The 27,688-nt window shown below is 41.7% G+C and overlaps 1 protein-coding gene and 1 non-coding gene across 8 annotated transcripts in view; one reads left to right on the top strand and one right to left on the bottom strand.

Annotated features, from left to right (window-relative positions):
- Positions 1 to 27,688, bottom strand: part of PROM1 (prominin 1) — a 111,209-nt gene that overhangs the window by 31,316 nt on the left and 52,205 nt on the right. For all 7 annotated transcript variants that reach the window (XM_045997233.1, XM_045997232.1, XM_045997229.1 and 4 more), the window contains 7 exons: positions 24,397 to 24,602; positions 14,674 to 14,794; positions 12,552 to 12,615; positions 11,154 to 11,243; positions 5,373 to 5,590; positions 3,348 to 3,422; positions 501 to 564 (listed from right to left, as the gene is read on the bottom strand). In XM_045997233.1, the coding sequence (XP_045853189.1) occupies positions 501 to 564; positions 3,348 to 3,422; positions 5,373 to 5,590; positions 11,154 to 11,243; positions 12,552 to 12,615; positions 14,674 to 14,794; positions 24,397 to 24,602 (838 nt within the window). The remainder of the gene's footprint in view (positions 1 to 500; positions 565 to 3,347; positions 3,423 to 5,372; positions 5,591 to 11,153; positions 11,244 to 12,551; positions 12,616 to 14,673; positions 14,795 to 24,396; positions 24,603 to 27,688) is intronic.
- On the top strand, positions 7,728 to 7,916 carry LOC123937631. The gene has a single exon (XR_006817509.1). It is a non-coding gene; the product is annotated as a U2 spliceosomal RNA (small nuclear RNA).

The following is a 27,688-nucleotide window of genomic DNA, read 5'->3' as shown; positions in this document are numbered from 1 at the left end:
GAGCCTAAGATACCATTACGGCAACATCAAAAAGCAGATGAACATCTTCTTAAAAAGACAAAATAAATCCTTATACATAGTATTCCTGGAAAAAAATGAATTTTAAGGTTTTTTTTTTACAAAAATATAATAATCTACAGTTTTTCCCCAGGAAAACCAATCAAAACGTGACCTTCCTCGTTTAACCACAGTTGTCTCTAGTTCTGATAGCTCAGGATGAGGCCTGGTCACTAGAGTGTGGCTTTGAACTTGCCGCTCTCGCCAGCAGGACAATGTTAATCAGAATTCAATAGGATTATCATTTCTTAAAATCTAAATCACTGTGTGAAGGTGGCACAATTAAAATGTCTGAAACTCATTAAATCTTCCAGATCAGTGAGAGAATTTTTTTAAGAGAGAAAAAAAATAACAGTTCTTAATAATATATTTTTGGTGTGTGTGCTAATCACTTAATTCTTAACAAAGAGAGAAACAAAATGACTTCAAACTCTGACTCTCACCTGATATGATGTCTGTGGTTTGATTTTGTACCATCTCAGGAATATCATTAAAGGATTTATAACCCTAGAAAACAGTTCAAAGTAAATTGATACACATAGTGAGTAGAAGGGCAATTAACAAGGGTTCACTTTTCAGCTTAGCATGGAGGAAAGAAACAAAACAAAAATGCTGGCAGTCATCTTCAGGCTGACATCATCACTATATGGTCATTAAAAGACGACCAAAAAATTCCTCCTTAGAGAGGACTTTCTCTTTAAATTGAATCCATCAAAGACCTTGCTAAAAGTTTTTTGCTTTTAAACTGTTAACTCATGTTATCTATACTAGCATTTCTCAGTCGGAGGCGATTCGATCCTCCAGGGGACACCTGGCAATGTCCGGAGACATTTTGGGTATCACAAGTATGGCACTCTGTAGCAGGCACCCAGGGCTCATAAATACCCTTCAAAGCATGGGTCAGCCCCCACCCCAGAGAATCATCAACAGTGTAGACAGCCCTGCAGCTGAGGAGGCCCTGATCTGTGCAATGTTCCATGTGCAGGTAGAAAGTGAGTTTCCAAACCAGAGCCGTATTTTCCAGAGCAGTTAGGAACTTAGACTCAGGATCTAGTCTCACCCAACATACAGCTTTTAATGAGGCTGAAGTGAAAACCAAAACAGCCATGCCAAGCTATGTCCTTTAGGGGATAAATCTTGGACAAGAAGAGGTCATTATTTCCAAATAACTCAACTGAACAGAGCGTTTTCTCCAGAAGGGCTTCATTGTGTTTCTTAGCTGTCTGCTGGTGTCTTTAGCCATCTGCTGGGGAACACTGTATCAGTTACAACTTGTTATGGACTCAATGTCTGGGCACCCCTGCCTCCTGTCCCTGGCATCACACCCTGAAATCCCAAGCCCCTACGTTGAGTAATGGATGGTATGAGGAGGTGGGGCCTTCCAGAGGTGATGAGGTCATGAGAACGAAGCCTAAAGAATGGGATTAGGGACTTTATAAAGGGGACGCCAGACAGTTCTCTCCACCACATGAAGATACAATGAGAAAATGGCCATCTGCAACCTGGAGGGGTCTCTCACTACAACTCGGTCATGCTAACCCCCTGACCTTGGACTTCCCGATGCCAGAACTGTGAGAAATAAATTTCTTTCGTTGAGAAGCCACCCGGCCTATGACAGGCTCTTACAGCAGTCTATTCTAAGTTACAGACTTTGTAAGATTGATGGTGCCAGCAAGTTTCCAGTTTAGCCTGGTAACATTGATGCTGGAACAAGAACAGCTACCACTCCTGTCTCCTCAACGGTGACTAAGCCACCAGCACACAGGTGTTTGGATGAGTGTATGTACACCTGACCCCATTGCATTTATCTGCCTTTGGACTTGAGGAGGTCACCCACTGGAAGAGGTTCTATGGGAGAAGGGGCCTTACAGATCTCCTGGATCAACTCCCTCAATTAACAAATAAGGGGACACCAGGACACAAAGACCAGGAATTTCTTTCTTTTTTTAAAAAAAGATTTTATTTATTTATTTGACAGACAGATCACAAGTAGGCAGAGAGGCTAGCAGAGAGAGAGAGGAAGAAGCAGGCTCCCCACTGAGCAGACAGCCCGACTCGGGGCTGGATCCCAGGACCCTGGGATCATGACCCAAGCTGAAGACAGAGGCTTTAACCCACTGAGCCACCCAGGTGTACCAAGACCAGGAGTTTCTAATGAACTGTTTAAGGTGACACTTGACTTTGTTAGTAGATGAGTATTTAACAGGTTATCTGATGACCTCTTTATGCCCGTGCTAAAAGACAGAGTCAAGAGTACCACTATTCCTTCCCTTTCCTGCAGGTCCAGGACATGCTTATTGAATCATAATCTATAAAGAAGTATTTACAGTGCACTCAACATATAGGTTGAATAAAGAGCAATAATTGGTAGGTTCTCAGGGAAATGAAGACGCTCTAGACCGACGTAGCCCCTGCCAATTTTAGGGCTTACACTCCAGTGGAACCAGACACATTAAAGCAATAATTATAGTTATGAGGACCTTAACAAAGAATATCTGTTGCGCTGTAACAATGCATTAAAAAGGGTTTGACTTGGTCAAGATGTCCAGGAAAAGACCTCATTAACCAACTGAGCCACCCAGGCATCCCAAGACCTCATTAAGAACGTGACACTGGGGGGCGTGTGTGTGGTTCTGTTGGTTATGCCTCCAAGTCTTGATTTTTGCTCAGGTCATGATCTCAGGGTCATGAGATCTAGCCCCACGTTGGGCTCTGTGCTCAGCGGGGAGTCTGTTTGAGGTTCTCTCTCTCCCTCTCCCTCAGCCCCTCCCCCACTTGCATGCGATCTCTCTCTCATCGTCTCTAATATAAATAAATAAATCTTTAAGAAAGTGCTATCGAATGCTTTAAGTAACTAGTACTTTATAGCCTAAGTGGCTGGGCGAAGGAGAGAGTGGCAGGCACAGCCCACACCATGTGTGAATGTGCGCGAGGGGGAGGAGACGAAGCGACATGGCTGATTCACGCAGAGTGGGAGGGCACCTCGCATCAGAGTCAGTATGGGGTTCTGCACTACACCCACCAAATTCTGAGTCCCAGGAAGGCGAGATCATCTTTTGCTTTTTATCTCCAGCAGGGTGCTTTGCACACAACAGATGCTTAACACACATTTCTTGAAGTGCAATGAGAAAAATTACCCGGTGGATAATAGTTAACACCCTTCTTGGCAGCCCTCTTTCCAAAATTTTAGGGCTTCTTCTTTCAGTTACCTCTTTTCTTATGTACTACTCTACCCTTTAACATGGTGTAAAACAGATCGTTGTATTTTTTCTTTTTCCAAAAAAACATACCTGTTGGACCAGGCTGGACAAATCTGTTCGAAGAACATCATTAATATTATCAATTTGCTGATCCAAAGATGGGAGCTGAAAATTCATAAAACAAAATATAAGGCAAGGTGGTTACTGCCAACATTATTTGTCATAAAAAAGGGAGTCATCTTATATCCAAGTCCCAAAGTCTTTATATTATAGGGTATGATTTAAGTTTCTTCTGAACAATGGAATATTGTCTGGGGAGAAAGACATTTAGTTCAGAGTGGCCTCTACAGGCATTAAGTTTTAGATGTTTGGAGGGCTCCTGATGCAGTTAGCAAAAATTAGGGAAAGAAATTTAACACAGATCAAATATGTGTGATCTCACAATTTCAGGTACTGAATATTTTTCAATAAAGCATGAACAACCTCTTTAAAGACATGTTTAAAATCAATAAAGCCAAAGGTTATGTTGGTGAGTGGTCTGGAATACATTTCTCCTTTACAGCATTGTACATGGACTTAAAGTGTTCTGTCTCTCACCAAGACAAACATCACAGATTCCTGACACGATGTACCAAGAAGGACACAATATCACTCTTGTGATATCCCCGGCAAGCATGCCTGATTCAAATCTAATCGTGAGGGCACACTGAGTAAACTGAAATTGAAGGTCCTTCTATAAAATAAATGGCCTATAGTCTTCAAAAATGTCAATGTCAAAAAAGAAAAAAACAGGTGGAGGGGTGCCTTGTTGGCTCAGTCGGTAGAGCATGTGACTCTCAACCTCAGGGTCATGAGTTCAAGCCCCCTGTCTGGAGTGGTCCCTAAGTGCTTAAAAAAATAAATAAATAAGGAAGGAAGTAAAAAAAATTAAAAAACAAAAACAAAAGAAGACAATGGGTGGGAGACTGTCCCAGATTTAAGGAACTAAGCAGACATGACAACCAAAGACCATGTATGACCCTGGACTGGCCCTTAGACCAGAGAAAGAAAAACAGCTGTACAGTCAGATTTTTAAGGAAAATTGGAATATAAACCGTGGACTAGATGGTCGTATTGGGTCAGCATTACATGTCCCAATTTTGAGAACCGTATAATAAAGGTTGTGTACAGTTAGGAAAGGCACTGAAATATTTAGGGATAAGAGGACATAACCTGCAACTTACTGACAAATGATTGAGAAAAACACAAAATGCATAGTATTTTATAAAATGACAGTATACAAATGACAATATTTTATACAAAAATGACAATATGAGTAGTTGGTAGATACACAGATAAACAGATGATGAAGCAAATGGAGCAAAAGGTTGGCAACTGGTGTGTCTGGGTAAAGGGTGGAGACAGGAGTTCCCTGCACCGTTCTTGCAAATTTTCTGTATGTTTGAAAGGACATCAAAATAAAAAGTCGCCCCCAGAAGACTCAATCCTATACAATTTAAATGCAAGGGAAGATGCCAGTCTCTGAAAGACTGTGTGTGCACTGGTGACAACAGTGATATGCATAACTCACACATACACACTGAGACTGAAGGTGAAGAATGTGCATAATGTTGGCCCATGAGATAGAAAGGTGTGACAAGTATAGTCATATTAAAATATTTTATTAAAAAAAGTGGTGTGTGTATACCACTAACTTCATACATTAAAAATCATAAGGAGACATTATTTTATCTGTATCTCAGGACTTTATATATTCAAGTTGCTCCAAATTCCTTCTTTTTTCCACCTAATTTTCTCTTTGGAATATGGGGAATTACCTTATATTTAAGCATATGTGGTTAATATACTAGGCATGTCATTTGAAACTATATTTTAATTTTTAAAGGTCTACAAAAACACAGCTTGCTTCCTTTTTCCTTTTTTAAAGCTGAATTCATTCTGGTAGGTTCCACCAAATCAACTGTAGAGAACTCTTAAGAAGGGGTTTCCCATTTTTCCTTCTGCCTGGCCACAGCCTTACCAATGTGGTGATCAGGAGGCCGGCAGAGACCCAGGCCACCGTGCATCTGACAGGGGGCCCAACGGCACTGCCCTGTATCAAGGTCACCTCCTCACCTGACCCAGGTTGGTATTGTCCTCCAGCTGGCCGAGAGACATTTTGATGTTGTTGCAAGTGGTAGCCACTGGCGGGACAGAGCACATGGGGTCATTGAGTGACTGCTCCACGTTCCTTTTCACATCACTGAGGCTGGTGTTAAGTTGTGCAGTTGACCTCTTCAGCTCCTTTAAAGTGTTGTTTACATTCAACAAGGCTTCTCTGGTCTCCTTGATTGCTGTGGGGACACACCTAGCTTCAGAACAGAAGCACCCACCAGACAGGCAGTGGAAAGAGGGAGATGGCCTTATAACAGACATCGGGAGGCAACCAGGGGAGGAGCCCGCGAGGGGAACACAGGGACACTGTTGGCCTCCTTGCCCAGCTACTTTAGCCAGCTCAGCTTTCCCACCTCAGGGCTCTTCGGACAAGAAAAAGGAGGAAGAACAAGCCCAGGAATGCAAGGGGGACACCGAGTTGCTGCATTCACTGGCCGCCACCGGAACAGTCATGGTAGGAGAAGACGTCACTCCCCTGGCATCGCCCAGTCTTGAAGGGGCCAGCCCTAACAAGCTAGCATCTTCAACCCTGAGTGGTTTTAACCACATCAAAACTGATCACACCCAGACATATCTCAACGACGGATATTCAGAGAGCTGGAAGAGTATGGAAGAGTATGATTTGGGGTTCAGGTGGGTCTAGGTACAGATCCCTTCCTTGCCACTTGCTGGTCACCAGAAACCGATTCCTGAAAGTTCTTTAGTGATTTCCTCATCTGAGCATGGCAAAACCACCACCACATTCATCCTTGCATGTGGGCATCAGAATGATCAGACAGATTCCATGATGTCATTGAGTCCATCTCTTCTCTTTGGGGAGACTCCCAGCCCAGGACATATTCTTATTCTAGGAGATCCTTGATAATTGTTTGCTATCTTCCTGATTTTTCTGAGGTGTAGAATTATGTATTCATGACCAGGGAGGTTGTGAATTACAACCCTTTTCTACAGTGACTTAAAGCTACAGGAGTAAATTATGTGAAATTTAAATCAGAGGGCACTGCTTTTCTCCGAAGCCAGCAAGCCTTCCAGGCTCACAGAACAGATGGCAGAGCAATAAGCCTCACTTGGGTGTTGCAAGCGAGAGTGTGAATGCCCTTAAAAACTGGTTTCCCAACTTTCCCTGGCAACCACATACAACTTGAGTGAGAAAACCACGTGCACACGCAAACGCATGCACACACACACTTTAATGCACTGTGTTGTGGGATCTCGCCTGAGGTCTTATCCCAATTCTGCGAACACCTTGTCATAGCATCTTTGGCAAACTGTTTCACCTCTGGGGATCTCGGTTTCCTCATCTGTAAATTAGGAAGCTGGTTGGGTCATCTCTTGGTTCTTAGGAGAGTCTACGATTCTCGGCTGTGTCTTAACGGGTCTGCTCATCCAAGATGGCACCACAACCCAGCTCTGATATTTACCCTGAGACTTGGGGAGGCTTCCAGGATTAGACTGTATGGCCATTGGCCCCAAATTCTGTCACCTGACCTAGATATAAAATCTTCACATCTGCTTCAATCTTTTCTCTTGAATTTTGGTCCAGTCATGTCTTAACAGTATTGGAGGTACAGTAGTATTTAAGACTTTGTCAAAGAGCCACTCTGGGAGTCAGTGTCGCATCTCTTGCACTTACCTCCCAGGATTATCAGCAAAGCATGGGCTCATATTAGAGGGTCAATGAATGTCTACCATAGCAAAAACAAGAAACAAAGAACAAGGTTGCAACTAAAAACACACGACAGGATGCAAAAGAGTGTGCCAAAGTATGCCTCCCATCACACAACACACACCTCACATTTTAATGTGGTTTACCTCTCAGAGTCCTTTCCATTTTAAGAGAAGGTATTTTAAGGCAAGAGACAAATAACAACAACCTAGAATGATGGATGATAAAATAAATTGATGGCCCAGAATACGTGTGTCCATTTAAGTACAGTCTGCAGACATTCTGGGTTATGTGTACTATTCCATCATGTCCTAAGTCCTAAGAAAGACTCAGAGGTAATAAATATACATTTTTCCCAAAGCCTTCAAAGTATTTTATGTCTATAAAATATCTACTGGGTTACAACTCTGGGAGTCATTCCAGACTTAGCAAGATCACATATATTAGTATCTGAAGTCAGTATAAAAATATTTCAGATTCTCAATTTTAGTTAATTAACATTTTTACTAGCTCATAGCACATTGCCTTTGTAGGTCCTGATCTGCAGCTCGAAAAAGATTAACACAGATGAATTTGCATGTTTCTGCTGTCTCCAAAGCCACTAAACACGTAAGGCTGCAAAGAATTTTTAGCCAAAAATTTGTCAAAGCATTGATTCTCAGCCTTTTGGCTAAGATCCAGTGCAGTATCTGTTCTTATCAATTTAATATCTGATACGTCCTCTATCTAAGGATAATATATTAAATGGATTTTTGGAGCAGAGGGATGGAATGAGTTTACTCCATCCACTCCACATATTGACCTGGCATTGAAGTACCTCCAGGAATGGTGGTCCCTGTCAAGGACAAAAAAAAAAAAAAAAAAGTCAGGGCAGTTTATTAAGCATAGTATAAGACGCTCCGGCAACACCAGAGGCTAAACTATAACGTGTTTAGCCTGCTTTAAAAAATAATAATACTTTAACACTAATGCAGGAAGCACTGAAGAAAGCAATAAAATCTGTTTTAATGGTCTTTAATTCAAAGGAAACTATAATCCAAACAGTAAAAATGGCCAAAAGTAAAGGTACACAGCAACCACATTGCATTATTCATATATTTTTGTGCAGAATTTATCATTACATAATTTTGGAGCTGGAGAACTCCAAAGACCAATTTTCCAAATGCTGAGCATCTTTCCATGGCCACACCAGCACCTGAACTCTAGATTTCTAACTCCTCCTCCAAAGTTACTCCTGCTGTCTTGCCATGCGTGGCACCAAAAGCACCCTACATCTTAACACTCTCCAGTGGTGTTGGTACCTAAATTCCATCTAGTGTGGACCAGGCCCCACAGGCTTTGTAGTTAGACCTGCATCTGAATCCCAACTCCACCACTCCCCATCTACCTGGTCTTGGACAAGTTACATGATCTCTGAGCCTCTGTCTTGAGTTGGTAAAATGGAGGTGACTATACCAATCACACGGAACTCTTACGAGTCCGAATAGGGTTCAGGAAAAGTACGTGGCATACATTCAATACTCAAGGCCCTCAACGCTCTAAATATTACTTTATGGCTGATGATTTCTACAAACACTTGCTGTGGACTTTGTTGGTTGACATCTCAGAAGCCATGTCATCGTCTATTGAGATGCAGCAAAACTGTGTTTAGATAACATGGGTCCCACCTCCCACTTATCCATTTCCCCTGTGTACCACTGGTCCAAAGATGGCTGTGGAACCCCGAATGCCCCAACTGGAGGGAAATCTGGTTGAGGAAGAGGAGCAATGTGACTGGTGTCAGCCCTCTTGCAATTATAAGGGGAGTTTGCATTAGAATGATGCAGACATTGTAGAGAACAGCTGGGTGGAAAAAAAAAATCTCACCACTAGATCAAGCCTTACCTGAAGCCAGTGTCAGTTATATGAGCAAACAATCCACTTAGTTGAAAGCCAGATAGAGACAGATTTTCTATATGTGTTGGGCAAATGACACATAATTACTTAAGAGATGTTTCAAAGAGAAGAGAGATGACTGGAGATATTTGATTGTAAAGGTCACAGAGCCAGCCCAAATCAGTAACCCACTGGTAAATGCAAACACACGAAGTTATGATGAGGGTACGTAGAAGATAATCATCAAGAGCGATGCCAAAGATGTGGGAAGCGAAGGTTCAGCATTTTACAGGAGTGACAATTCTCCCAGTGAGGGGATGAGGAGCCACCAGGAACCCATCTCCTTTCATTGTCTGGTCCTGGTGGTTGGTTAAGTAATACCTCCTGCTAACCACAGGATGGGGCAGGGGGCGAAGGGCTCCTTGACAGTGTTGTCGAATCTCCAAAGCAGCTAACTTTGGAACTGCCATACCTCCAATATCTTGTCATGTATGATATATTTCCTGTTGTCTAAGCCACTTAAAGGGTCTTTGGTATTGATATCACATCAATGGCACCTCCAAGAGACCTCTAAGAATCTTTGGCAAAATTCTCAAAGCAAATAAAAACAACTATAATCTGATTTAAATAGATAGATATATACACAGAGCACATTAAGGGTAACTAAAAAAAAAATCAAATGACTACACACATTAAAAGATCAGGATGCTTCTAGTCAAAAGGAGTTGCCTAGCGAATGAAGCAGGACTATGAAAGAATATAATCTATTTTCTCCTCCAACACCAGCAAAGTTACAGTATTCTACACTTAGAAAATGAAGGTAAGGTCTGCAGGCCTTTATTCACTCAAGAAATGACAATTTTCTCTGAGCCAGATACTGTGCTGGGTATGTCCAAACCTAAGCCAGGGGAATTAAGAAACGAACAAAATCAATAGGTCGAGGAAGCATGTGCAGGACAGGGGTCTGAGAGAGAATTATGCCTGCAGAGACCTATGGTAGAATAAAGGCTGAGATTCATAGCTTGGAAAGGAAGGTTTGAGGGTTGGAGGGTTGACATGGGACGTGACTGGAAGCATGGGCAGGGGCCAGGTATGGAAGGAAGGAAGGAAGGGGACACGGGTGTTTAAAATCACATCTCTTCTCTGGGTCTCAGTTTCTTTGCACTGGAAGGACGTGGCTGGTGACGAGGGAAGCAGGTGTCAGGGAGGCGTCTAAGCGGCACCCACAGCAGAGTACACACCTTCAGTTGCAAGTAGACCAGTTGCAGGGTCAAGGAGACGAGCAAGGAAAGACTAATCAGTTGGTTAAAATGAATCTTACCAACTCCTGACCTGTTCTGCATGTCATCCTGTTTCCTGTTTCTATGTCTTTGAGCTCTAAGGGGGTGGAATATCAAAAGGAATCAAAAGGAATCAAGAGGAATATCAAAAGGAATGAGCATAACTTTCCAACTTCAACACATGTCCTTCCTTTGTCGCCTATCTTCTTGGGAATCCTGGCTCGTGGAAGAATTCACAGTGGAAGGATGACAAATGTAAGACACAGATGAACGGTCCTCTCTACCAAACGCTTAGCACAGACATCTCCTCAGCATTTGGAAGGGGCTCACAGCCTTATTTTTTTCACTACAGTTGAACATGTAGTTTCTTAAAATCAGTACATCTGCTCACTTAAATCACTGACTGTGGTATCTTAAGATATCTCTACAGATTCCTCTTTTCCCAAAGTTGTTCTTTCCAGGAAAAAGGAAAGCGTAACCAACAGACCCCCAAAGACCCAAACTTCTCGAGGCTACTCATCTTCTGTAGCAAGAGTCAACAAGCTTTTTCCGTAAGGGTGCAGATGGTAAATATTTCAGGCTTTGTGGGCCACAGGGTCCCTCCTGCAACTATTCAACTCCGCTGTGAGATGCCCCCTCACTGGAGGAACACGGCTGCCTTCCAATAACTGTCTTTACAAAAACAGGTGGCAGGCTCCTAGCAAATGCTGCTGTTATTATTTCAAAGGATTTGGAGACCATTAGTACAACCTCTTTTACACAAACTTAAAAACAAAACAAAACAAACCATTGTGATGCTGTGTGTCTTTACCTGGCCTGTTGGCATGCCCACATCTGGGGAAAACAAGGGGAACGTGATCCTGGGAAGCAGGAGACTTCCAGTGGGATCCCACTCTCGCCCATTTCTGGAGCAATGCTTACCTTCCGCCATGGCCTTGATATCATCAAGTACGGGCGTGACTTTCGGTCTTAGCTGTTCGTGAATTCCACCTCCTAGCAATGACTTAATATCTAAATGCAAGGAAGCAAAAGGGGCTGTGAGAGCAGGCTCCAAGGATTTCCTCATCTCTTAACCCACGTTTTCCTTCCTTTGCAGGATGTCCCCCTTGGAAAGTCATGTGGAGGTTCTCTTGCCCTGAAAACACCCTTTTCATCTTTGACCTTGTTTAGGTGTTGATTCTTGGGGGAGATTTCTCCATGCTGTTCAAAGCTTCCACACCAGCAGTTAGTCCCCCAAGAAAAAAGCAATCAACGCAGGCTGGGTATTTAATCCTACAGGTGCCCCCTGCTGATTTTGCAGTGAGATGAACCCATACAGAGACAGTGAGAATGGCGCCCCCCAGCGCCTTCCCCAGGAGTCACACCCAGCATCTCAGGGTTGAGGGCATGAGCTCTTTGCTGGGTCCCAGAGCCTCTGGGCTTGTCTCCAGCTACTGTGCGCATCCGTTCACAAGATGTGTCCTGTGGTATCAGGAAAACCTAAGACAGATGACTTTAGGGTCTGGGAACACTCCAGAGTGTTTCCACATAGATTGATAGTAATCATTCTTTGCTTTATGCCATTTTAGGTTACAAGAGCATTCACAGGAATGCTCAGTTCTTGGGTAGCAGGAAACCTGTCTTAGGAACTCAGTGTTTATGAAGTCGAGCCGTGTGTCTCTGATCTCTTTAGCGAGGCCAGGGTTTCCCAACAATGACATTTATGGATGTTTCGAGCTGGATAATTCTTCGTGGTGGGGGCTGTCCTATGTGTTGTAGGGTGTTTGGAAGCCTTGCTGGCCTCTATCCAAACATACGGGCAACACTGCCCCCACCTTCACCTGTTGGGAATATCTCCAGAAGTTGCTAGATGTTGCGTGGAAGGCAAAACAGCCCCTGGGGGAAGAACCACTGAGCGAGGCTCTGTGGAACCTCCTCGGGAGCCTGCCGGGACCAGCACTGACCACCCCCCCATTTCTGAAGCTCACTGGCTTTTCCGGGGAGCCCATCTCCATCTGTGACCGTGAATCTGACAAAGACCCATTTCCCTCATCATCTGGGAAAGGAAGAACAAGCACAGGACCAAAGGAAAGCAAAGGCATTCTTACCAGAAAGCACGGGTTTTACTCATTGGGTGACAAATGGCAAATTGTCCATAACTCTAGGGAACTGTTGTACTTTGCCCCAACTTTGATGCAGAAGTTGTAGAAATGACATATTGATCACTTAGCCCATGTTTCATGGGAGATGGCCAGAGTCTCTTCTAGCCAAAACCAACCAACCAACCAATAAACCAACAAACCGATGAATGAAGTTGGGGAAACTTTAAGTTTTACTCACTATCCAGATCCGAGAATGCCTTTTCCTTCGTGGTTGCATACTGGCTCAGCACATAGTTGATTTGCTTGGAAAAAAAAAAGCATGAAACTCTTCTAAAGTCCAAATCCACAATGAAGAGATCTAACAAAAACCACCTTGAATTAGAACATTTTAAAAAGAAAGCAGGTTCCTAGAGATATTTGTATTTTCTGATACCCAGACTTCTTAATACTCCAAAACTTCTCAACTTGGGAAATAGGATTTCTAATTTCTCCTCATGCTGTGCGTTGGCCCTGTGGAGGGTTGGGGTGGAGCCAACGGGACTGGGGACAAACGGGCCCCTCCCCTGACATGGGCTCTCATCTTTTCCCACCCAAGTACTAACCAGGCCCAACCCTGCTTAGCTTCTAAAATCAGAGGAGATCAGGCACATTCAGGGTGGTCTGGCGGTGGACTGTGTCCTCTCATCTTCTAAGTGGCCAGCCTGAGTGTTTTCATACTATGCTCTCAGTAGCAAGAGAGCAAGAATGGATACTGTGAGGTTTCTGGAAGCCTGAGGTCAGAGCTAGCTCAAGGTCACACCCACTGCATTCTTTTTATCAAAGCAAATCAAAGGCACGGACCAGATTCAAGAGGCTGGAAAGAGATTCACCTCTTCAAGCAAGGAACTAAAAAGAATTCGAGGCCATTTGTAATCTATTGCTTTAAGACCAACCATTTTACTCAGTGGTCACTACTGAGCTGGCCTCCGAAGATGCTGCTTACCCTCCAGTCTTCTGGGCCCTAGCGGACCTGCTTCCCTCCACCCTCCGCGACACTGGGTGTTACCGTTGGCTGAATAACCATTGCCAATCCCCTCAGTGAAAATGTACATTAGTATTTAAATTTTCATTTTTCCAACTACTAGAGTAAAGTTAAATATCTTATTATGTTTGGGCCAATTATATGTCCTCATTAAGTCTACTCACATCCTGCCCATTTTTAATACATTTATTAGACCTCTTCATTTATTGTGAGCTAGATAAGTTTCTCCCAAAGTTATGACAATTTACAAACCTTCCAAGATTCTGAAAGCAATCCCAAAGTTCACCAGCCATGACTGCTATATATTTAATGTTGCCACCTTTTGAGGAAAAAAGTTTTACTTTGAAGTCTTTAGAATGGTGGCTAAAAAATTATGAATTTTTATTCACAGATGGGGAAAAAGAAACATTTCCCTCTTATAAAGCTATGAATAAATTTAGCTTCTCTAACCTCAATATTTAAAAAAAAATGCTTGCAGTTTTTGCTCTTTCAGTTGCAAACCCTAATATGTTAGTATTGTTTAGAATATAACAAACCTAGAAGAGTACATTTCTGTGTGAAAAGGCCCATGGATTCTGGTGGAATCTGATTAGGGAATTGAACAGGAAGTCATCTTTCTCCTCATACCGGTACCTATGAGCTCAGCATCAATTATTTGGGCTCGTTTCTACTCAGATATTTTTAAAAACAATATTTTCTACAGGCAAGACATCACATGCTTCTGGGATACAGAAAAATGTGCCATCCAGCCATACTCTTCCCCGGCTCCCAAAAACAACTTCTGTATTTTTTTGTGTGTGTGTATGTGGGCACGAGTGTGTGTATCCCCTTCCCAAGGATTTCTACACATCTATGCAAATATGAGCAAATAGGTGTTTATAAAGCAGGTAACTCTTGGAACTCTTGTCTCATGATAAGAATAACTTCACACAAACCATGAATAGTTAACTATATTGTCAAAAAGAAAAGACAATGGCACCTAAAGATTTTTCTTTAAAAAAAAAATCACGAGACCCATAAAGAAGTTAAGCAGTTATGTAATAAATACTATAATTTTATGTTTATACCTTAAAATAAAGTAATAAAATTTAAATAAAATAAAATTTAATTTTATTTAAATTTTATTTAAATTTAATAAAATTAAAAAAAACTCCTGTTCTGAAATAACACTTTTGTCATTTAAAAATTACTCACTGGGCCTTTCTTGCTTCATCTACAAAATTAAAATTTAGCACCTGTCTGCACTGATTTACTGGGCTTCTAGAAGTCCAAATGAGATGCCAAATATACACAGGGATTCAGAAAGGCCCCAAACACCAGGCGTCATTGTGGTTTTTACCGCTGGCGTTCCATTCAGGAAGGTTCTCAAGTCTTTCAAGTTGCTGTCTGCCAACTTCCGAGTCTTTTCAATCTGGGTCCTCAGGTGGTGGTTCGCCACAAAGCCATAGATGATACCCACACTGCCAGAAATGGAAAAGAGAAGGAAGGATATTTATTACATGACATGTGGTCTTCTGGCCAGGCACAGAGCAGATACAAGGGGAGCTGGGTCCCACGTGGGACCCCCAGGACGGCCGTACCTTCCCCCACCCCTGGCCCCCTCCCACACCTGCAGCCTTTCTGCCAAGATACCATAACCCAACATGTGGACCACAACATGGGACTCAGTCTTCTCACAGGAGACACACAGCCATTTAATATATGTTGTTCTGTTGAATATGAATCTTACAAATGGAACAATGTTCCCACTAAATGGTGGAGAGAACAAAAAGAGCAAGGCTCATAAGGCTGTGTGTGCAACAGGGCATCATTCCTGCACACTTGGAAATGCGGGTGCACACTGTCTTGCTCAGCACACACACAAACACAGCCTGCGTGCATACCTCTGCTCCCTTCAAAGACTATCAGGAAAAATACCAAAATGATGAGGATGGTTTGGGCTTCCTAACATTTTTTGCTCCCTCTAATTGTCCTTATTACTTTTTTATCGTCCAGGTGAGTTACTTCAGTGTTAAACTGACAAATGAGATGCTGCAAACAGTAGCATACACACTGTATCAATCTATTTTGTATAGTGTACAAAATCAAGAAACCAATGGTGCTAGAAGTCAGTGTTTGTACTTGAGGAGGAGTGGCTCATGACATCATCGGTGTGCTCACATTATTCAAATTGATGCCTACGTACTTATGATATAGAAACTCTTCTCTACATAAAATATATTTCAATAAAGATTTTCAAAAACACTGTGAAAGGCATCTTGCATGACAAGTTATTCTACGTGAAAAACAAAAACACAGTTTCCAAACCATCTAAAATGTCTGCATTTGATCATTTTAAGGGCTCTCTTACTGTTAACTAGTTACTGAATTAATTTGACCAGTTGGTTTGTTTTTGTGTCAAAGCCTTCCAACGTTAAAATGTTACGTTGAAAATTGCTAATTACCAAGGCCCTTCTGGATTTAGCCACTAGATGGCAGCAAGGAATCACCTAAACCTCTGAAACAGTATTTAACCTACAGAAATAAATGACAAAATTGTTTGTTTGTAACCATCCAATGGAAAGTGTGGATAGGTTCTAGAACAAAGTTTTGCAATTTAAACAAACTTACTCCCAGGCAACTCCTCAGTCGGGAAATGGGGATAGTCATTTGCCCTATTTACAGTCATGGTTCATTACAAGCTGCATGGGTTCATTGCTGGTCTCAAAACCTATTTTCCCATTGCAGTATTACATGGGTACATTAGGTTTTCCAAACTAATCCAAAAAAAGTCTGTAACACACACTCTTGAACAACAGTTCTTATGGTTAACAAGTTGCCATGGGATGGAATGTGACTTAAAGTAGGAACATAAGACGTGGGTTCTAACCCCACTGTTGCCCCTAACTCACAAGGTGGGAGCTTGAGAAAGTCACTTTCCTTCTGTGAGCTTGGCTGGTATTGCACAACTGAAAATTAAATTGGATAAGTACTTTTCGAACTGTAAAGGAGAGGGGGTACTGGATGTCCACAAGGTGTCCAAGAACTTTTTTACTTGATTTATTTTTAACGATTTTATTTATTTATTTGGGAGAGACAGAGAACATGAGAGGGAGAGAGGGCACAAGCAGGAGAGCGGAGTAGAGGGAGAAGCAGACTCCCCACTGAGTAGGGAGCCCGATGCAGGACGTGATCCCAGGACCTGAGCTGGAGGCAGATGCTTAACCCACTGAGTCACACAGGAGTCCCTTGAAGACCATTTGTTAAAATTTGGGTTCACATTGATAGTAATTTTAAAAAAATGGACATTAACAACAGTCTGTGCCATTTGGAACCACCGCCTTACAATCCATCTTAAGTCTGCTTTGGTATTTACCAGACAGTCAATATACCATAAAAATAATAGTTACTAAATGATGGGTTCATGAAGAATACGGTCAAATGACTTTGGAGTAGTGTGAACAGAAGAGAAAAAGTTGGCTTGTAGCAGTGCACCTGGAGCTTTATTTGCATTGCCCAATTTCAAACATTCTACCTCATGATGAGTTGGAGCCACCACCTGAAGACACAGCATTTCAAGCAGGGGCATCCCTTCCACTCTCTCTCCAGCAAGCCCATTTTATCATTCATCATGCTCCAGATCCATTTTGTCACAGAAGAAGTCAAAATGAACTTGGAAAACAAACAACAGGTCTAAGTTTACTTGGCTTTCACTGAAGGGGAGAAGAACCTTCTTGCCTTGAACTCTCAGAGGACTCTCCCTGAAATTCTGGTGGGTTACTCAAGGTTGCTCTATTTCTACCTATGTTTGATTTCCCTAGAAAAAGGGGGAAACTGCTTCTTTGTCAACTTTGGGTAAATGATGGGTCTCTTGTCCATGGGGGGTGCTCAATGAAAGTGAGTTTATGGACTGGACTTTGTTTCATTTGATCCATTTAGAAGATTAGCCATATGTTTGAAGTGTCTAGTTCATAAACGGTCTTTGTTCCTTTACTGAATAAATAAATGCCTTTACTCAAAAGATCATCAATCACTAAAATGAACTGCAATACAACTTTGTAATAAAACACTGAATTTCAATGCAATGTATTTAAAAAGATCTACATTTCTGCCAATCAATTATGGATCCAATTAAAATGAAAGCATTGGTCTTTTTTTAAAAAAACACACTGCCCTAAACAGAATTCTGGAATAAAGCTCAAAAACTTTCAAAGCTAATTTTCAGACCTGTAATATATTGTAAGTCTTTTATTTAAATTAAGGATGGCTAATTCAAATGCCTACATGGGCAGGCAGAAACCACAAAGGGCAAGAATATGGTATGAACCTCTGGGAGCTGGAGGTCACAGGTGGGAGTTGGGGGCAGATGCTCTGTCCAGCAAGTCCCACCATGATGCGAGACCAGTATTGCCAGATCTTCCAATTATTCACAAAAATCTGGAAATCTGGATTTTTTTTTAAATAAAGGGCATATTTTCTTCTTCTTCTCCTTTTTAAAAAAGGTTTTATTTATTTATTTGACAGACAGAGATCACAAGCAGGCAGAGAGGCAGGCAGAGAGAGAAGAAGGGAACCAGGCTCAACCAGGTTCCCCACTGAACAGGGAGCCTGATGCAGGGCTCAATCCCAGGACCCTGCGATCATGATCTGAGCCAAAGGCAGAGACTTTAATCCACTGAGCCACCCAGGCGCCCCTGGAAATCTGGATTTTTATGTAAAATCTTCCCTTTTAAAATATTGTCAACTAATTAAAAAAACCCTAAATACTATGCAAACTCCATTTGTGATCTCTAATTTAAAACTCCTATTTGTTTATTTAAGATTTATTTTTATTTATCTTTTAAAGAGAGAGAGAGAGAGAGAGCATGTGCACAGTTTGGGGGAGGGGCAGAGAGAGAGGGAAAGAATCCCAAGCTGACTTCTCCCTGAGATCACGACCTAAGCTGAAATCTTGAAATCGAGTGTTGGATGCTTAACTGACTTGAGCCACTCAGGTGCCCTTTAAAACTCCTATTTAAACACAAATAGAGAATAAAGAAATTACACTTTTGTTGACCTTGATTTACATTACTCAATACAATTTTGAAGCAAAAAAAAATCACATGAATTAATGTTTTGGGGTTGTTTTTGTTTTTTGTTTTTTTAAAACAACCATCAGTCAACTATTAGAATAAGAGAGTACTGAAGGAAATTTGCCTCACACAAAAAGGGAATAACATTTCAAGGACTATTAGCAATCTGACATTTGACGTGTGTTTTTATGTAGTACAACAAAATCTTTTAAAATTTTTAGCCAAAGACAGGAATTTTAATTTTTATGGCATATTAGTTTTACATCTTCTATATTTTATTATGAAAAGACCAATTTTCTCTCATATATACTTAAAAGTAAATACGTAAAGCCTTTGAAAACCTAAGGATAAACCTTTAAAATTTATAGCAGTTTTTCCCTACCAATTTCCACTGACTTAATGAAATTAGCCAATAAAAGCGAAATAAATGCTTTCAGTCTATAACTGATCTCTTATTTTTTAAAGATAATTTTTTAATCTTACTATTAAATAACTATCCCCCTCTTATTCATATTAAGAACGTCTCACGATTTTCAGACATGCTAGCTCAGTTTCTATTCTTGAAACTTGTGGTCTCAAAGCCAGGAATTGACTATCACAATCCTAATACAAAAAATGAATTTTGAAAATAGTCATCTTCCTGACAGAGACTGGGATTCAATTTTCACCATGGCAATTGGCAAAAGCTGACTTACTGTACTCAGAAACTTGGAAATACACTGGAAAAATAAAGGTGTGGCTGTTTGATCCTGTTTTGTTGTTGTCCATCACCTTTCTGGAATTCTGAAACATGCAGTGATGACAAAGCACAAAGGAAAGAAAGGAGAGGAAACTTGGCTTTTCTGGAGTCAGACACATCTGCTGGAACAGTCTACAGCAAGAAGTGGAAATTCAATCTTCTGCTGATGGTCAAACAGACTTACATAAACATATGTCAACGTCTGTGAATTCCAACATTCCACAGCTGCCTTTGGAAAAGCTCAGAGAGGTACATGACCACATATATTCCATGTATACGAGGGGGCCTTTCTCCTTAACACCTATGCCTTTCCCAATCAAAAACAAACATACATTTAATTTGTTTCAAATTTAAAAAAGGATGGATGGAAAATAAGAGTACTCAAGGTGAAATTAAAAACCAACTTCAGGATTAATTGTAATGTAGCATAAAGCCACAAAATGAGGGGTGCCTGGGTGGCTCAGTGGTTTAAGCCGCTGCCTTCGGCTCGGGTCATGATCTCAGGGTCCTGGGATCGAGTCCCGCATCGGGCTCTCTGCTCAGCGGGGAGCCTGCTTTCCTCTCTCTCTCTCTCTCTGCCTGCCTCTCTGCCTACTTGTGATCTCTCTGTGTCAAATAAATAAATAAAATTTTTTTAAAAAAAGCCACAAAATGAAATTGAGCCTGATAAGAGGCAAGTAGATGGCTCTAGGTTTATCAAAGTGTTTTTTAAAAAATTTTATCCAAAGATTTTTCATCAATTGTATCCAATCTCTGCTGAGGTCAGTTGAAGACAGAGGCTATATACCTCTTTTTCTTTCTCTCTCTGCCTTCTAGCTTTGTTAACATTCTTTTGCTTCTTATCCTTTTTAAATTTTTTTTAAATTAACATATAATGTATTATTTCCCCGGGTACAGGTCTGTGAATCATCAGGCTTACACATTTCACAGCACCATAGCACCATAGCACATACCCTTCCTGATGTCCATAACTCTGCCACCGTCGTTTTTTGCTTTTTTTGTTTGTCTATTTGTTTTTAAGAGAGAAAGCAAGAGAGAGCAGGCCCTTGAGAGCGCAGGAGCAGTGGGGAGGGGCAGGGGGAGAGAGACAGAATCTTCCGTAGACTTCACACCCAGCACAGAGCCTGATGCAGGGTGCTGCTTGACCTCTTGAGATCATGACCTGAGCTGAATCAAGAGTCTGATGCTCAACTGCTTAGCTGACTAAGCCACCCAGGTGTCCCCCTTCCCTCTTATTTTATCTAATATGACTTTGTGGACGTACTTTCTTCTCTCTTCTATCTAATTGTCACATAGAAATCTTTGCTTTCCCCAGGACTGTAATTTTTTTGCCTGGTTTTTTGTTGTTCTTATTTTTTGGTTTTTTAGGTTTTTTTTTTTTTAAGATTTTGTTTATCTATTTGAGAGACAGAGGGTGAGCATGAGTGCGCTGGGGCAGAGGGAGAGGGCAGACATCCTGCTGAGCTTGGAGCCCAATGCTGCACTCTATCTCAGGACCGCTGAGATCATGACCTGAGCCGAAGACAGATGCTTGACTGACTGAGCCACTCTGGTGCCCCTCTTTTTGGCTAGTTTTGATTAGCCTGCAAATTCAATTCATTGTGTCGAAAATACTTGCAAACCAGGAGAGGTTTCAAAAGAAAGACATCGTAATAGCTATTCCAAATTTACAAATGCAAGCCAGGAGATTTAAACTTCTAGTGTGAGTTTAAGGTAAACTAAACAATGTCAAATACTACTCTTATTTAGAGCTATTTATGATTCATATAGAAATTCAATATATTATTGTAAAATTTGTTTTAAATTGTCACTTAGTCTCAAATAGGGGACACTGAAATTTGAAGATGTGGTTTTTAAATTAATAAATTTTACTTGGGTGGGGAAACAGTTCTTAATACAATTTTAAGATTTTTATTTATTTATTTTTTTGACAAACAGAGACAGACAGAGACAGTAAGCACAAGCAGGGGGAGCAGCAGGCAGTGGGAGAGGGAGAAGCAGGCCTTCTGCCGAGCAAGGATCCTGATGTGGGACTTGATCCTAGGACTCTAAGATCAAGACCTGAGCTGAAGGCCGAAGCTTAACCAACTGAACCATCCAGGTGGCCTGCCCTTAGGAAACATACCGAATGTAGAGAATGTAGAGAAGGCTATAGAGAATCACAGCCTGTCTTTTTTTTTTAAAAGAATTTTCTAAACTGAAATATCCCTGGGAGGAAAAAAAAAAAAAAAAACTTATCTAAATTTATTTGATGGATCTGAGTTCTGAAGAATAAAAAAAAACCCGTAGCATTCATTTTACATATAAATGAAAGCCAAGTTTATTTCTGACTTTGTAGCTTTATTGTTCACATATTTTTGTACTTTAAAAACTTTTTTAAAAGGTTTTATTTATTTATTTGAGAGAGAGAGAGAGCACGAGCAGGAGGAGGGGTAAAGGGAAAGGGAGAAGCAGATGCCCCATTAAGCAGGGAGCCCTGCACTGAGCCCCACCCAGCCTCAATCCCAGGACCCTGAGATGACCTGAGCTAAAGTCAAATGGTTAACCAAATGAGCCACCCAGGCACCCCAGTGGCATTTAAGCATAATGTAAATAATTTAAACAGTTCAGGGTGAAATATAACACACATGGCACATAGTTAGACAAAATGTAAGTATTTTAAGTTCCAATTTAAAAATAGGAACCCCCCAAAATAGGAACCCAATATACAATATATGCTTGATTTAAAAAAAAAAAGGGGGAAATCTATTATTACATATGTAAACATATATTTGGGTAAATATGTAACTACATGCAATAAAGAATTTTCCTGAAATTATAGCAAATGTATTTATATCAAGCAAAAACTACTAACTTACTGAATAATCACATTAACAAAAAGCCCTAAAGGCAAGTATTTTCAGATGACATTTTGTCACCTAAGCCTCATCTTTGCTGTCCAGGCTGTGCCTTTAGAGAGGGAGAAGCATGGCTATCCAAGTCTCTGGATGAATGAAAGATGGAAGTTTTAGGCTTAAAAGAAATGCACAGACATCTCGGCTGGGTCTGACAGGTCTTTGGACTGCAACTGACACTTTTCAGGTAGCTGGGGAGGAGGTAACCACTCCCACAGCTGGAGTGGGGTCTGGGCATTCCTGAAAGTCTTTCAAACACAAAGGACATGGACAGGGACATCTGAAATTACCATTGACCTGATCTGAAGCTGCTTTTCAGAATGTAATGTGCAGGAACAGATTCAAATTATCCACAAAGAAAGCACTGGAGAGACAGAGAAGAGAAAAGAGAAAAACCCTTCCTGATGGTCAAACAAGGGTGCATGAAATTAGCAACCCATGCACGTGGGTCCAGTTTGCACCTAGACTGTTAAGTTCTATTATCTATTTCCAGAAGAAGCATGTCTTAAAAAGAAAGAAAGAAAGAAAGAAAGAAAGAAAGATTGTCTTGGAATCAGTGGTAATGCACAGGCACCTGCTTTTTGGGGAGATTTTTTTGGTTGGTTAAGTTTGATTTTTGATGCACTGAATTCAGTAGGTAATATCTGAGCATGGTAGATAATTCCAAAGAGACAAAATGTCTATCTGCAGTGAGAAGTGATTTCCTTTCTACCCTCCACAACCAACAAATTGCCTTCCCAGAGCCCACCACTGCTGCCTACTACTTAGGCTCTAGGCAAATATAACCAAGTGTCTGGGTCTCTCTCCTTTTTTGTTTTGGTCTTAGGCGCCATGTTCCATACACAGTCTGTGAGCTGCTTCTCTCAATTCATCTGTCCTGGGGACTGTTTCATATCAGTATGTCTGGAGTGCTTCCTATCCCTTCCAATAGGTATAATGCATTCCGATGAATGATCACCCCACAGCATGCGTCCTACCAGGACCCTGCTAATGACCATGCTTGCAGAACTTTTCTTCTTGGATTTCCAACTGAAACTTTAGCTGGTAGATCAACTGAAATCGCTCTGCCTAATTTTGTTCAATTTCTGTTTAATTCTGAATTCTGCTTAAATTCCCTTATATCAGTTATTTAGCAAAACCCGAAAAATCTTACAGCTACTGAGCAAAAGCGGTGTTTGGAGAAAACAGCGAGGAGGAGGCAGACTTCTTGTCCTCCTGTCTCTGTGTCTCCTTGGGACTGAGCATTATTCACATCGTGGGCACTTTTATTGCTGTCGCTAAATGTCAGGACATTCATGGACTGAATGAATGAGAAGATGTGGAAGCACATCTCCTGTGACCAAATATCACAACCAGGGGGCCAGGAATGTGAAACTCGCTCAGCCGAGGATCCTGATTTGCACTTGGTGAAATGTTACTGTCTTTTTCCTTTCCTCTCCTCTCCTCTCCTCTCTCCTCTCCTCCCCTCCCCTCCCCTCCCTTTCCTTCCCTTCCCTTCCCCTCTCCTCTCCTTTCTTTTTCTTTTTTCTTAATTTATTTATTTGTCTCAGATTGAGAGACTGAGGTGGAGGGGCAGAGGGAGAGGGAGAGAGGGTCCTAAGCAGACACTGTCTTGAATGTGGAGCCTGACGCAGGGCTCAATCTCACCACTGACCCTGAGATCATGACCTGAGCAGAAACCTAGAGTCGGATGCTTAACTGATGGTGCCACAGGGGCGCCCCCAGAAGGCTGGTGTCTTAAAAGCAGTGTACTTCTGATCTGTCAGCCAACTGGAAAACTTGTGGCTGCAGAAGGACCTGCCAAAGATTCTAAATCTAACATTCTAAATCATGAAGCGTGTTCTATGCTTTGGGAGAGGGCAGCAGCTTAACTGCAAATTCAAGAAAACTGGGTTTTATTATTAGAAAGTTAATTCTATTCTGCAACATTCACACATTCCCCAGTTTGGGGACTGTACCTATCCTTCAAGATCCCTTTGAATGTACAAATCAACTAGGAAATGCTCTGCCTTCTGCAGGCCGCCTGTCTCCCAACAGCTATTTCAGGCAGGAGCTGCTGCTCTGGGAGGGAAATACTTCTTGCAGGCCAAGATTCATCAGCTTGTTTTCCCCAGGAAAAAATACCAAAGGGTTGGCTTAGCATGTAAATGAAGGCAGTCTGATTGTAACACTAACTTCGGATTATGGTGACACTGTTTCAAACCATCCTGCACAGGCATTTTTGTTCTCTTCTGTTTTATGGGTGTGTTGTTGTTGTCCTTGTTGTTTTGCTTTAAACTCATGGGCTAACCAGTTGAGACAGAACAGACAGGACATGAAATAGGATATTCCTCACCCACCCAAAACATAAATCCGCTGTCCTCCAAGATGCTACTTGCCTTATGAATATACAAATCACCAGGAGGGAGACTGTAAAGTATTTTCTCAGGAAGGTCCCGTTTTTCTTCTGTCGCTGATGCATTTCTCCACCACATTTGTTACAGCAACGACACAGACCAAAGCAAAACCCCACCAGAGGCATCAGAAAGACAAAGAGCAGTCCCAGGACAGCGCAAATAATAATCCCGATTTCATAGTAGATAATCTGTGGATCAAACAAAAGAAACAGCATATACCATGACACGAAGTAACATGTAGAACATTCCATAGTGTGCGGGATACATTTGTTTAACCTATTTGATACCATGAGTTGAATCTTCATGTGTGCACGTGGGTATTTCCATCTTGATCCTCCTTTCTTTCTTTTTCTTTTTTTAAGAGGGACGGGCATGGGGGGAGGGAGAGAATCTTCAGCAGGCTCCACACCTAGAATATGGAGCCTGATGTAGGGCTCAATCTCACAACCCTGAGATCATGACCTGAACTGAAAACAAGAGTTGGGTGCTTAACTGACTGAGCCAGAGGAAGAAAGATTTGAGTTATCAGAATATGGAATGAAGTAGTTACTATCTTCTTCCAACTCACAGTAAAATGTCCAAATGCAGGGTCAAATTGCAAACGGCTGAATTTAAACCCCAAATGATCAGTGACAATAGGCGAAATGAAATATGTGGCCTTCGTAAAGTGGTACCTCTCTTGCCATGCAGGTGCAGCTGGCCTCAGTAGCCCGTGTCTCAGATAGTCCTATGTTCCTGGGAACTAGAGCAACTTTGAGATAGAATAATGTGACCTAAATGTATTTTCATAATCACTGCTGGGGCTGTATTCTGGGATGAAAAAAAAAATTAATGCAACTGGACGACACAAAACTTGAGTTTATTCCAATGCATGTATACAGTTACTCAAATTTCCACAAAGCAAGACATTTTTAACAAATGACAATTACAGACTGGCTGTTTGTGACTAACGGACCAGGTAGCTAGCAACGGATTCTGAAGCCACGCTGAACAAAGTAAACAAAACACGGGTGTTGCTCCTAGAAGCGAACATGAGGTCTTAGCACTGAACTGGGAGTCAGAAGACCTGCTTTAAATTCCAGCAGGGCCCTTCTAGTTCCCTAGTCCAGAATTAGAATTAACATTATGAACAGAATTGTGAGGGTCAGATAATGAAATGATTCAAAGTGAAAACAACAGCTAAGTGACGGCACACAGTGAATAGTCAATCAATATGAGTTAACTCTGTGGGCAAATGCCTCAGAGTACTGAGGTACATATGGCTCTTGAATATTAATTGAATATCCCTTGATATTAAGGATAAAATACTTTTTAAAAAGGTGGTTGAATTTTGCTGCATTCATTCTGCTTAAACTAAGACGCACTCCACGGCCACAGAGAGTCCTGTAATGGCCCTTGGGAATGCACATCATTGGCCAATTGAGAAAATAGCCTCAGACACCCCAAACTCTTCTCAATTTCCCTATCATTTCCCAGCAAATGTTCCAAATCATTTACTATTTTTCAAAGGGATTTAAAATCCTTTCTAAATCCTAGGAGACACTGAACCCAAGCCCAGGAGAGAAGGTGTTTTGAAATGTTCTAAATGCACTATGTTTAGCTCCAAGTACAAATTTCACGCTTTATATACTACCTTTGCAATGCTCCTGGCTCAGTATTATGTCCAAAAGTATCAGGAACAAGATATGTCATTTCAAGAGTTCCCTTCCGGGCTGAAGTTTGGCTAAGATCTGGCAAGGACCTAAGTGACTTCCTGACACACAGGATCTCCAGAACGCTCTGTGGATTGTGTGGATTGTGTGGAGAAGCTCAAGGTTGAAATGTACCGAGATGGGTCGCTATTCTTTGGTGAAGTACCCGAACTGAAAGATTAGGTTAACAATGATTGCATTAACAAAAAATGAAACAAGCCACTTTAAAAACCATCACAGTGGAGAGACAGTGAAGAACAGAGTGTTCTGGAGGAAACATCTCATTACCGGCTGACTTTAGACAGAGCAACAAGAAACAAAAAAGAACTTTACCTTCAGAGTCAAGACTACATTTTCTGGCTGTGGAAGTCAAAGCAGTTGAGGAGTTGAGGAGAGTAAGGCAGAGGCAGCATGCATCAAGGAAACAGAAAAAGTTATATGAGTGATTAACCACAATGGGGAACATTAATACTCCATACAGAGAAAATCAAGTGAGAGGAGGATCCCCAAAAGACAGGAACATAAAACTTGAGTATTTATTAGAGAAACAGCCTTGAGGTTGACTTAGGTCTGGAATTTACATCTGAAATTTATTTTTGGATTTCTTGAAAGGTTCTTAACAATATGCTAATCAGTTGTGGACAGTGGAGGTGGGGAAATGGAGGGAAAGTTGCACATGCTTAACACACTAACTGCCTGGTCTTTGCACAATAGGGGTTTGGCAGCTGCTTAGAACCCCAGCTAAAGCAATGGCTTCCAAAGTGTCCTTTCTGAACTGAAAATCTGATGGCGTCATCCTCTTGTTCAACAGCATTCCAAGGATTCCTACTATGTTTCATTCAAACCTCTTAATGTGATCCTGTAACTTAACCCCAGCTTCATGTCCTGTTCTTCATAACATTCTGTTCCTAGGAGGAAGCCTCATGCTTCGCCTTCCTCCCTCCAGCTCCCTGGTGCTGCCTCCTCACCCAGAATGTTATTCCCTTCACCTCTCTGCTCATGAAACTCAAGTCTGCCTGGATGTGGCATCCTCCTGGAAATCGGCCTTGAGAACAAAGTCTGTGTTTGCTTTCTTCCCTGCTTCCTGCCGCCTTCGAGCCCACACTTGCCCTTTGCCAGCACGTGCCCCACGTGGAAGGACTCTCCCATGGGAGCACTGCCCGAGCCGTGCTGTTTGCCCGGAGAGAGCAAGATCCATGATGTCACTCTCACTATTGTCTCTCAAGCGCCCACCCAGGGACTTGGCATGCAAACGGTGCCCCACTGGAATCAGGTAACCTGATGAACGGAGTGAGGGTGTTCTCTGAATGGTGGTCCAGAGGTAGGGCTGGACCGCCCCACAGTGAAATACGACAATGAAGATATAGTAAGTTTCCCATGAGATGGGATTTGCTCAGTGTATCCTTTTGGTGGGGAGAGGGAGGTGATAGCATATGAAAGGGGACAAAGTTGACATCGTTGCTATGGCATTTTAAATATCCTTGTGTGGCAAAATAAAATTGGGTGGCTCTATGTCACTTTTTGGGAAACCATGTGCTCTGGGAAATCTAGAAGTTTAGGAACTATAGCTTTGGATGGCAGAT

This window comes from Meles meles, chromosome 2 (assembly GCF_922984935.1).
Source record: "Meles meles chromosome 2, mMelMel3.1 paternal haplotype, whole genome shotgun sequence".
In the NCBI taxonomy this organism is placed as follows: domain Eukaryota; kingdom Metazoa; phylum Chordata; class Mammalia; order Carnivora; family Mustelidae; genus Meles; species Meles meles.
The sequence above is the reverse complement of the archived record's forward strand: the minus strand, read 5'-3'. Positions and strand labels throughout refer to the sequence as shown.